Source organism: Corapipo altera, unplaced genomic scaffold (genome assembly GCF_003945725.1).
Source record: "Corapipo altera isolate COAL_440 unplaced genomic scaffold, ASM394572v1 50, whole genome shotgun sequence".
In the NCBI taxonomy this organism is placed as follows: Eukaryota; Metazoa; Chordata; class Aves; order Passeriformes; family Pipridae; genus Corapipo; species Corapipo altera.
The window spans coordinates 13,206,146-13,218,233 of NW_020884889.1; the positions used below are offsets into that span (position 1 = coordinate 13,206,146).

The window sequence follows — 12,088 nt, forward strand, 5'->3', positions numbered from 1 at the left end:
CATACCACAGTCCCTTATACAATCAGCTCTTGGGCACTGCCTGCATGACAAGAAGCTGATTTTACAAAATACATCATGATACTACACCTCTGCATATGCTGAAGGACTTCAGGTCCCCAGCACTGCTTGTTCAAACCTTATTAGTACATAAAACCTTGATAATGGATAAGTAAAAAATATAAGAACACGTTATTTTTTGTAACGGTTGTATGCATTCTTCAGCAGAAGTTGTTCAGACTTGTAACAATAAGCTCCAGAAATCGACAGTGATAAAAGTTATTAAAACTAAAAGGAAATGTATGCCTACAAGGTGACTTCCCTACTTGTAGCCAGTGTTATTTGTCTTGTCTGGTTACATCTATGCTATGTTATTCCATAGTACCAACTGAAGAATATCAAATTTAGAAGCTTCTCCTCAAAACTGAATGCAGCTTTCAACTAAGCAGAAAATTCTCTCCCATAAATCAATTCCAAACCAAGAAGAGCACCATACAAAAAGATCTAGCAAACAAAAATCAGCAAGACTTGCTAAGTGGAATATTATTTTTCTGAATACTGTAATGATCTGCCTTGAAGACTTTTCAAGTTGAAAAATCATTATAAAGAAAATCTACCAGACATACAGCCCTTTTAAGTAATAAGTGAAGCTTTATAAAGCTTCAGGTCCCAAATGTGGGCTAAAAGTCAGCCTTGTTGTGGGACTGGTGTCTCCAAAAGGGCCTCTGAAACACTCGACCTCTAGAGTTTAAAAGAATAAAATTGTGTAAACATCCCTGCGGTGACAGGGCAGCAGTGAGTGGGTTTGTCCATGACAAACACATCTATCTCTGGGCCTGTGGCCTTGTGCAGGCAGCACTTACTGTTTGCTACAGCACCTGTGTTTGCTTTACTTTCTGCTGTAACCACGTACCCTCTGCAGGACAAGTGTTCTTAGCATTGTTTCCATCAGAGAAAGACCTTGGAAAGTAGCAGTGCTACCTGCTTTTAAATATTTATCACAGACTTTTCTTACAGCAGTAGAAAAGTCCTTCTGCACTAAATGACAAAGGGATGATTTGCTCTTATGGCAGGCCTTGACCCCGCCGGCCCCCTGTTTGAAGGAATGTCACCAACAGACCGTTTATCTCCAGATGATGCAGATTTTGTAGATGCAATTCATACCTTCACTAAACAGCACATGGGTCTCAGTGTGGGCATCAAGCAGCCTGTGGCTCATTTTGACTTCTATCCCAACGGAGGCACCTTCCAGCCTGGCTGTCACATCCTGCACGTGTACAACCACATCGCACAGTTCGGGATCACCGGTAAGAACCGAGGGCACAAAGCGCTGCACTGGTAGGACCTCTGGGAAACTACATAGCTCTGTGATCTCAAACAGCTTCTAATGGGAGTATTATCACCCCTTATATGCAAGGAAATTTCTTGTCTAGAAATCAGCTATCTGATTTTTACATGTATTGAGTTCAAACTGGTTTTCCCGGCTCCAGTGAGGAACTGGGCTGTCCTGAAAATGAAAACATCCTGCAGCGACAGGGCAGCAGTGAGCGGGTTCGTCCGTGACAAACACATCTATCTGTCAAGCACTTCTGAGTAATTTCAAAGGTATGTTTCAGCAGCAGGGGAAATGAGAAAACTTATTCTAATTAAGCCAGATTCATCTAGTGTGCCATTAATTATTTCAAATCAAATAAAACACAGGTCTGTACTACTCACCTCCTTAGTTCACCTTTTCCTAACTCCCTGTCCTTCAGCTGTGTAGATGATGCTCCCTCTAGGACCTGGCTGACAGTGTTCCAGGATGGGTTTTATTTATAGAAGCTTATTTCCAATGAACCTAAACACAAACGTACAGAGAAACTGATGCAACATACTGAAAAAAGATAAGGTACTGATGCACAGTGACAACCAGAACTGCTCACTGAAAAACCCTAAAAGAGTGCTGCTCACCCAGGGCATGACATTGTGAAAGTATTTCTCAACTATCATCACACGCTGCCTAAACATAGGCCTGACTTTTAGCAGATAAAACACGACAAACAAGTAACCAAGCACAAGCTCAAAAGCTTATCAATAGATATATATAAAAACAGTTCACCCAATTGCACAAAATAATTTCTGTAATTTGATGGCTCTTAAGGAACAAAAAGATACTTACTTCTCATAAAAGCATCTCTATGTATATAATAATTTTTTAATCTGTTTAATACATTTTTTGCTCCTTTTTCCCCAGGAGCAGTTTGCAAGCAAAATTCAACATGGACATTTTTCACTCTAATAGGGACAAAATATTATATTACTGCATAAGCATCCAAAAAACAACCACTCAGAATGAGACTGCTGTCTTTAATCTGGCATGATCTGAAAGACTGCACATCATCTCATACTGTATTTTATATTGACCAAAACAGCCAGGATAATGTAATTAAGGTTCATATTTACAGTCTGATACAGTCAAGCTAGAGAAGTTTAAGCAGCAAATTATTCAATTTTATTAGCTATTTTTGAATTATCCTAAAAGTTAAATTGCTACAATGCATAATTTCTGAGGCAAAATCATGATGTAAAGGGTAGTAAGGGGATGGGGGGAAAAACAGTAACATATTTGTAGTTGGTTACAGTACTCCTCTGCAGCTGAAATGGTAAAAAGGAGCAATGGCATGCAAAATTTTGCTTGCATTTTTTCAGGCATCACTCAAGCTGTGAAATGTTCCCATGAGAGGTCAGTTCATCTGTTCATTGACTCTCTTCTGCACAAGAGCAAGCAAATCACAGCTTACTGGTGCAACGACATCAACACTTTCAACAAAGGATTGTGCCTCAGCTGTAGGAAGAACCGGTGCAACACCCTGGGCTACAACATCAGGGAGGAAAGGCTCCCAAAAAGCAGACAACTCTTTCTGAAAACAAGAGCACATATGCCCTTCAAAGGTTTGTGGGAATACTTGTTACAGTGCCCAGATTATCACAAAGTGAGAGAATGAGCCTAAGTTTTGTGATCCTATTTACTCATTCATTAAAGCTTATAAAATCTGTGGGAATAATCAATTTGCTGAGACAACTGAGAATCTCACCCTGATGCCTTTTCATCAAGATCCTGGCTCTTAATATTTCTGTGGGAAAAACCCTGCTGCACACTTGCCCCAGGCTAACCATGGATCCAAGGCCCCAGAGATGCCTGGGGTCCTGAGCTGCAGGATTTTCCTACAGCTGGCCTGTGCGGGTTGGTTGTAAAAGATGCAGGCATACAGCCAAGCTGAAAAAAGCAGCATAATTGCTCTGGAAGGCCTGTAAAACACTCTGTTCCAAGTTTGCCCAAATTTTATCTGCAATTAGTCTATGAGATGACATACAAATTACTACTTTTCAAACAATGGACAGACAACAGAATAGTGTGGACTTCTACAGGGCTGAACTGCAGCACAAAAATAAAGACTGGCACTGTAGCTTCAGTTCTACTAAATTACTTTATCAAGAGTGCAAACTAACAATTTTCTAAGCTCAGGGAGACAGTCAGTGTGGCTTCTTGGCCATACAACCAGACAGAGAGGACACAGCCTGATGGGAGCAAGGTCTTTCTGCCAGTCTCCAATACACTCAGCTGCCAGAGGCCACAAGACGGCTGTTGTTTAGCAGACATTCCCTTGCCAGTGGCAAGGCTTTCAGGGCAGGGACTCCTGGCACACAGCATTCCTCCTCACCACCTCCTTCCCCAGCACATGAGGCATGTGGGGAGCAGCAGCGTGGGGCAGCCTGGGCAGGGCTCCTGCCCGGAGCCACAGGTCACACACATGGAGGAGACACTCCCCTCAGGCTGAGGTGCTGCTCCCCGGCTCCTCAGCACAGCCCTGGCACAGCCCTGGCCACAGGGGTCCCACAGCCCCTCTCCTGCTGCCAGGGCTGTGCCAGGCCAGAGCCTCCCTTCTGATGGAGGGCTCAGCCCTCTTGTCCCTCACCCTGGACTCTGCAGTTGGGAGGCACTTTGGATGTCCACAGTGCACCCCTGGCATGGACACCGAAGGGCCTTGCAGTCCTGAGGAGAAATGCCTTAAAATGCTGCTTGTATTATACAGCTTGCTTCTCCACAGAGTCCACTTGCTCAACTGCAATATCACAGATTCAAATTTTAAAATATACAAAAAATTAATGCACTTGTAAAACAATTTTTTAAGTCTTTCACTAGCACAACTATGAAATATTCAGTGATGATTCCAAAGGGGTCTACTCAGCCCTGATTGCTACTCAGAGTAGCTGAATCTCCTGAATTGCTTCTTAATACTGTTTAAAAGGGTTCAGGAAGCTAATTGAGGTAGATTTAAAAATTCCAGCGGCTGCTGCAGTACAGTCAGGTCCTTGTCAGATCAGGGAAGTGACTGGTTCTGGGGCCACAGTGTCCGCTGTCACCACACCTGGGCACAACAATGCAACTCCTGTGTTGCATTCTTCTCTGGACATGGAGCTGGTTTCAGCTTGTGGTAAAATGTCTGCATCCTTTTGGCTTTGATTTCAATTTAAACACGTTGCATTTTTATGCTTGGAACTGGTTTTGCATCAAAAAAACATCCTTGGCGCATATGCAGATAACAGTGCCCCAGACAATGGTCTCCTTTCACAAAAGTTCCCAAACAAAGCGGCAACTGTGGGAGGGTGCTCACAAAGTCATCTTTGTAATGCTTTAAAAAAAATGTTTGAAGATCATGTGAGAAGCCCAAACAGAAGAAATTTGAGAAACTCAGCATTACACTTCAGAATCCGCTGCGCCTTCATAAAATCTGACATTTCATTTTCAAGTTAATGGCATTATATTCTGGAGAGTACAATAATCCAGTTCAAACAAAAACCCCGTTGTTACAAACAAGTTAACACTTATAACAAGACTGTGATGGGACCCCAAGTTGGAGATTTTACGTGAACATGCTTACCTTTTTCCTTAAAGTGAGCCCCACAACCACAGCAAAAGCTTAGACTGTACCTGAACAGACACCGAACAATCAATTTTTACATGGAGAGAAAATTCAAAGACAGATTACTAATAAAAGTGATCTGTAGACAAGGCTCTCTGCCTTTATCTTCATCAGGTTTGCAGCAAAGGATCAGCCATTTTGTCTAATCTTCTGACATGTTTTCAGAAAAAAATACATTGTTCACTAACATATAACAACTATAAAACAACAACAAAAAGATACAGCTTTTCTAGCAAGTACCTGTCATTGTGAACACCCTGAGCTGCAAAAAAAAAAAAAAATCTGTCTGTGCATACACAGAAAAACATAATTCCCTTGGAAGTATGGTGGAGCCATTCTCAGATGTAATGAGGACTGAAGTGGGTGAAGAGACTCTACTCAAAAACTAGTGTACAGTAATGTTCCTTCACACCTAAATCTATCAGTTTTGTCTAGAAGGTGGCAGGTAGAATGACCAGATGGAAGAGTTTTGGACCTTCAAACTGTGTGCACAAGCTCTAACTGTATGTTGTTGGTTTGGGGTTTTTTTTCATAATTCACAAAATATCAAACTACTCACAACCAGAACAGTGATGACTTCTTAGGCATTCTTCCTTCTGGCAATGTTCAGTTCAGACTTTCCTAAACACTGTTCTTCTAGAAACCCACCAAATGTTGAAGCATTAATGACATCTTTCTCACAGTAATGTGCTTGAACAAAGCCATATTGTTAACAGAGGCACGTGAAGCACAATGTATCATTATGCAGGCAAGGAAAGTTTGGGAGCCATCTGTTTTGCAGGGCAATTTTCTAATTGATCAGAGAAAGAGCCTGACCACACTGCATAAGGTCTTCGATCCACATCATACATCTCTGGTCATGCCCAGTCACAAGGATTCATCTGGTCAGTGGATAGAGGGCTTGCCAGAAATTCTAACATTTAAACTTCAGAAAAGCTGCAATATTTCCCATGGAAGAATGTTTTATCCTAAAGGGAAACTCATCCCAGATTACCTTTTTTCTCTATCCTTTTAAATAGAGCAACAGGATCGCAAACCCTAAGTGATTACACAGCACAGCAACAATCAGAAAAAAATGATCAAGTTTTAATTTCAGCCAATTAATTTGAAAAATAACATGGGGAAAAAAAAATCAAGGTTCTGCTTTGAAAGGCAAACTTTTTTTACCTAAGAAATCTATTTCTTCTTTGACCATTAATTTTGTCACTTTGCAAATTCTTCCCTTCTCCAGTGTACCATTATCAGTTCAGGATCCACATCATCAATGAAATCCAAGGCAAGCCGATAGACCCAACTTTTACCATGTCTCTGATAGGGACCAAGGAGGATGCTAAAAACCTGCACATCCCACTGTGAGTATTGGTATCCCCTGTCATTGTGCACATGAGAAAAGGTGCCAGTCAGCAATACTATTAATTGACAGTCATGCTGTGAGTGAAATGGTTCGGTACAGATAAGTGAAGATTAACTAGAAATTGCCCTCTCTTCACTCATACTGCCTAAAAATCACAAGTTTTTCAACATTCATACAGATTTTGCAGAAAAAATATCTATAAAACAAACAGCAGATTTGGAAGTTTCCTGTCCACTTATGTTTTGTCCATCCCATGCCTATGACAGGGAGATTTAATCAATTAAAACACAAATAAAAAATCAGCTGTAATTAAGATAAAGAATTTTGGCTATTTATCAGGATGGACACCATTTGTATTAACAAAAGCAAAGGTAACAGCATGGGTCAGCATTTGTTGTAGCAGACAAAAGATGTAACATAGATGCTATTATGGAACACCTTTTCTTCTACTGTCAGAAGACACTCCTGTTTCGCCAGCTGTTCAAGTTTCTCCCACTTCTGCTTTTTTCCTACCATGTTTTCATATTTCACCACTTTATGCATCAGAAAGAAGAGTATTCTAGAGACTGTAATGTTTTGTCCTAGAGAAGAAGGAGGAAACATAGTTCTTCCTTTGGTCTTAGAGAGAAAAAACCTTTTTTTTCTTTCTTGCTTTATTCCATAATAATTAAGACAGCATTATTCTGGTTTTATTTTCTGTAGAGTTGAAGGTATTACTGGGAACAAAACCTACTCTTTTCTCATCACCCTGGATACTGATATTGGTGACATAATAATGATCAAGTTCAAATGGGAAGGAACTCCAGTTTGGGAAAACATCTGGGACACAGTGCAAACCATAATACCATGGACAAAAGGCACCCATCGACCAGGACTTATAGTGAAGGCATTAAGAGTGAAAGCAGGGGAAACACAGCAAAAGTAAGTGTAATGAAAACAATAATAACACTGCAGATGTTTGGCACACAGTTTATCCCAGACAAAATACAAGCATCTGAGTCCCCAGCAGTCACACCAATAGTGAATTTATCCGTGTTCAACTTCTGGCTTCCCCTCCCCTGTCCCTCAGATCAGACTGCATGATTTTTAGGTGACTTCAAGAATTTCTTTGTTCTCACATCAGAAATGAGAAATGCTCTGGCTCACCAGTGCCACCAATGTGAGTGTAAGGCACACAGGCCCTGGGTGCCAGTTTTGTTGATACTTGGGAATAAAGAATAGAGAAACCAGCACACACATCTAAGCAAGAATTTTAACAAGTTTTACAAAGCCATTGCTCTACACAATTAATTACAATTTCTGACATCTTTAGAATGGGATCACCTCACTCCATAAGTACCACATGAAACAAGATACTACGTAAGATAAATGTTGATTCCAACATTAAGGTCATGAAGTATTCAGATTCCTATGTACAAAAATATTAATTGACTTTCAATACCTACTTCATAGAGAAACTCAGCATCACCATTTTTGAAAATATTTATTAGAAGGATCCCATGCAGAACTACACAGTCCTGTGATTCCTTCTGGTGTTTTTTCTCCTGCTTGTTGCTTTGAAACTGGATCACCAAGTCTAAGTGGCCTTGTTTTCTACATACAGCAACGCGCACAACACTTTTGAAACTGCTTATTCATACAGAGACATTTCAGCCAGAAGAGAGAACTTGTAATGATTCCCACTGCTTTAATCTTTTGAGAAATTTTAACGGAGCAGTTTAATTAAGGTTAATGAGAAAAGCACACCTTACCTTGTAACTGTGGCTCAGTCTTAGAAGGCAATTCTTCCTTGGTACATTCTCTTTCTTACCACCACCAGTTATAAGTAGTGTAGACTTCCTGTGGAACAATATTTATTGGCAGAGCTGCATCTCCTCACAAAAGACAAACCAGACAACTTAAAGAGACATTTCATAAGATGATTTGTGTGTGCTGGAGAGCAGAGGAGCGGTCATATTTTCTTAGGTTTAGCCCTCCTGAAAATGTATTTTGAAAGTATTTTCCTAACCTGGCACTTGGCATATGCTCCTACCATTAAGAAAAAAAAAGTTTCTATAACATCTCCTGCTGTTTTAAAAGCCATGATCCCAAATCAGTACTGACCTAGCTGCCAAAGCAAATTAAAGTGTAGCATACACCACAAATTAGAGAGCTCTGTTTAAATGCAGATTTTTGTAACTTGAGAAAATAAGAATGAATTTGTGAAAGGTTCAGGTCAGGTACAGTCATTTTGCTAACCAGAAAGCTCCTGTCCAATGCACTTGTGTCAATAACCTGGCACAAGACAATTACTACTGATGTGCTTCTTAAGAAATCCTAGGAAATGGGTAATTGAGGTGGGCACTTATACTAATAAAAAGTTAAGCTGGTATCTTCAGGTACCTAACACTCTTCACAAGTTTTTTTGTTGCAAATAGAAGTGGGAGTTTGTGTCAAGCTTTTAGTGGATACTGATCATGTGCTGGGTTTTGTTCTGTGCAATCTGGGCAGTGACACATTACTGCTGAAATTACTGCACTGATGCTTGGGCAGGGAGGAAAGATTATTATGTGATTCTAAAAGGAGGAACAAAGGACACTCAAGGACAGGTATTATCTTCAAAGAAAAGAGATGTGCAGATTCCTGTCTTCCTCAACAGACCAAACACTGTGTATCACAGAATTAGCAATCTTGGAAATTCAGTATTTAAAAAAAGATGGTAAGCACATGATGTGTTTTGAGTTGTCCTGTGCTTTCTCAGATTTGAACAAGTTAACAATATTTTATCTCCATGTACCTTTACCTCTCAGTATTTGTGATCTTTATATACATGATGAATTTTCCTTTGTTGGACTATCTAATGACAAACACTTAAGATACAACAACATATACTTAAAAAGCAGGTAAAAGACCATTATGAGGAATAAAATACCAGATTCCAACATGTTTGGTTTCAAATATTTCTACAGCACATTTAGTTGCTGATGTTGTTAGCATCCTACATAGCTGATATTTAGCAAACTCCCAGCTAAATACCAGTATTCCAGCTATTACTGGTATCCCAGCAGCCCAAATAGGGCAATCCTGGTGGTAATAGTAGGAGTTGAAACAATGACAATGCCCTGCTGACAATACAAAGCCCAAATCACAGTGAGGGTGTGCTGTGGAGAGCAGCACGTGGGGTACAACACACTCAGTACAGGGGAGCTGCCTCCTCCTTTATTCTCTGTACCTACAGTCTGGCAGTCAGATAAATCCATTTCCTCACAAGCCTATAAAAACAATACCTTCCTGTAAAAGACAGGATAAAGAACACGAGCTTCTAACTAACACTATGTTTACATGCTGTGTTTCCTTTCTAGAATGACATTTTGTTCCCAAAGCATCGACAACATTCACCTTCATCCATCCCAAGAGAAGACATTTGTGAGGTGTGAAGATCGTTATCAGAGAGAAAACTGAGGCTGAGCAGGAACACAAAGAGAAAACTACTCACCAAAATATTCAAAGTGCTGTACACCTGGTAAAATGATTTAAAAACACACAGTTACATTAAATATCCTAGGAGGTTCAGAGTAGTGAAGAAAATACATTAAAATATTTAGATTTTGTGATGTAACTGTGCTTTGTTCATCTACGAGCCTACTCTGGAAATGATTGAGCAACTTCATCAAGGCAACAGTCAATTTTAAACTGTTTAAATTCTGAAAAAAACATCTGCTCACCAGAAATAAAAGTATTGCTATTTGAAAGAATCATTGCCATAAGCCTTTGAAAAACTTCATTTTGTTGGATTTAAGGGGAAAAAAAAGAGTCTCAAAAGGAGCATTTCCCATTAAATACTTTGAAACATTAATAGAGTTACTATCAGTTAAAACTTTCCTAAATTATTTCCTAATGCAGGAGGAGTTAATTAGTCCATAAAAGAAAATACTCCCAAATAGTTAACAAAATGCATCTCAACCTACAGAATGCTTGAGCTGCCATAACCATATGACAAGCCCAATAACTGTATCACCTAAAAATTCTATACTAAACTTTGCTCTATTTGAAAGTGCTTTGCTCTTTAACTATTTTAATTAAAGAACTGATTTAAATTACTGTAATAATTTCAACGATGCTTAGTATACTACACACAATTCTAGCACAGCTAATTTCAGTTAATTTCTGCATTTAAATCAAACTCACCTGTTCAGGTAAGGCCTGAGATTTTTAGATTCTAAATCACTGTATACCAGATTTTAGCATAACTTGAAACTACCACAATAAATGAAAATGCTAAAATCCTCAAACAGCTTCAGAGCATATAAACAAACTTTACAGAGTCAAACATATACAATTCCCTCGTTTCCTATGTCAGAATATAAACTACAAAAAGAAACATTATTGCCTCAGATTGGTTTTATTCCCAGGTTAGTACAAACCGAAATAGAAATCAATATGTATGTATTTCATTTGTCCCTTTGTAATGCTAAGCACAAGATTCATTAAAATGATGTTTCTACAACTCTGCATTTTGAATGCAATTTGTGTTAAATGTTCTCTAAATGGTAAAAAAAAAAGTGCAAGAAACTGCTGAGCCATGGAGCAAAGCTTATTTTTGATACCAAGATATTGCAGGGAATTTTGAACCAAAATATACAGATGTTATCAGGAGGAAAACGAGATTTATTTAGAAAGCATGACAAATGAACAAGTTTTAGAAAGCATGACAAAAACAAGTTGAGCAGTGAGCAGTCCTGCAAGCAGTGAACACTGATCAAATGTTGAATGCAGGCATCTCTGCCAACCATTCACAGTGTTAATTTCTAACTTTTAAAAGCTGCTGTCCCTTCCTGAGGTGTAAATTTCAGAAGCTGTTTCAATATTTAAAATGGCCACTGGGAGTTGCATCTCGATTAGGATAAATATTTAAAGATTTAGATACAAATTCCATACTAAAGAATCTTTAGATCCTCACTGAAAACAAATGTTTGTGCTTTGAAAGATTTTGTTCAATGAAGCAAACTGGTTTTTTAAACACATAAGCATTTCCACCTTCTATCTCAAAAATTACAATTTGAGTGATTAATTCCATGCTTCAGGTTGCTATCCCAAATATTTAAATTTTATAACAAATATTTTATTAAAATTCTGTAGTATGTAATCTAGTCTATGATTGTGTAAAAATCACTTGCTTAAACACAATAGCAAAGTCAAATTAGGAGCATATACAGAAGAAGGAAATTTCAGCCATAAGTATTTCAGGTGGAAAAAGGGTCAGGTTGTCTATAGTGTGCTGAAACTCAAGTAACAGGGATACTGGAGTTTTTTGGGGAAAAACCATTCTCCAGTTCAACTGAGACAAGGTGGTATATCCTCAGTTAAGATAATTTGAAAACTTTTAAAAAGCCAAGTAGGAAAATTAAAATAACATTCAGTATTTGAACTCTTGCATATAAGAAGACACTCATTCTGAAGCCATTTTTCACAAACAACTGTCCCAATTAAAAACTCTGTCCCCTTGTAATGACAAATTAGTCATTACACTAATTTCTGATCTAAAAATAAAATAAAGCACAATTTGCAACATACTCAGTTTCACACAACGCCTGAATGTAGCACTGAAATCATCCCTAGAATTTCAAGTGCCTTACTTTGTGCTCTTTGGAATCATCCCTGTCTCACTCCAAAACAACTGACTGGAGACCATGGAAGCCACCAGGTGCCTCCTCCTGCAGCTCAGAATGACAGAATGACTGCTGGCCTTTTAATCACCTCTCTGTGATAATGAACCTCCAGTATTCAGAAGTAA

General features: G+C 38.9%; 1 protein-coding gene across 1 annotated transcript in view; it reads left to right on the top strand.

The window, feature by feature from the left end:
* Positions 1–10,808, top strand: part of LIPC (lipase C, hepatic type) — a 35,234-nt gene extending 24,426 nt beyond the window's left edge. The window contains exons 6-10 of the mRNA XM_027644108.1: positions 1,071–1,304; positions 2,686–2,928; positions 6,193–6,313; positions 7,018–7,236; positions 9,657–10,808. Coding sequence (XP_027499909.1) covers positions 1,071–1,304; positions 2,686–2,928; positions 6,193–6,313; positions 7,018–7,236; positions 9,657–9,756 — 917 coding nt within the window. The 3' untranslated portion in view covers positions 9,757–10,808. The remainder of the gene's footprint in view (positions 1–1,070; positions 1,305–2,685; positions 2,929–6,192; positions 6,314–7,017; positions 7,237–9,656) is intronic.
* Positions 10,809–12,088: the final 1,280 nt, after the last annotated feature.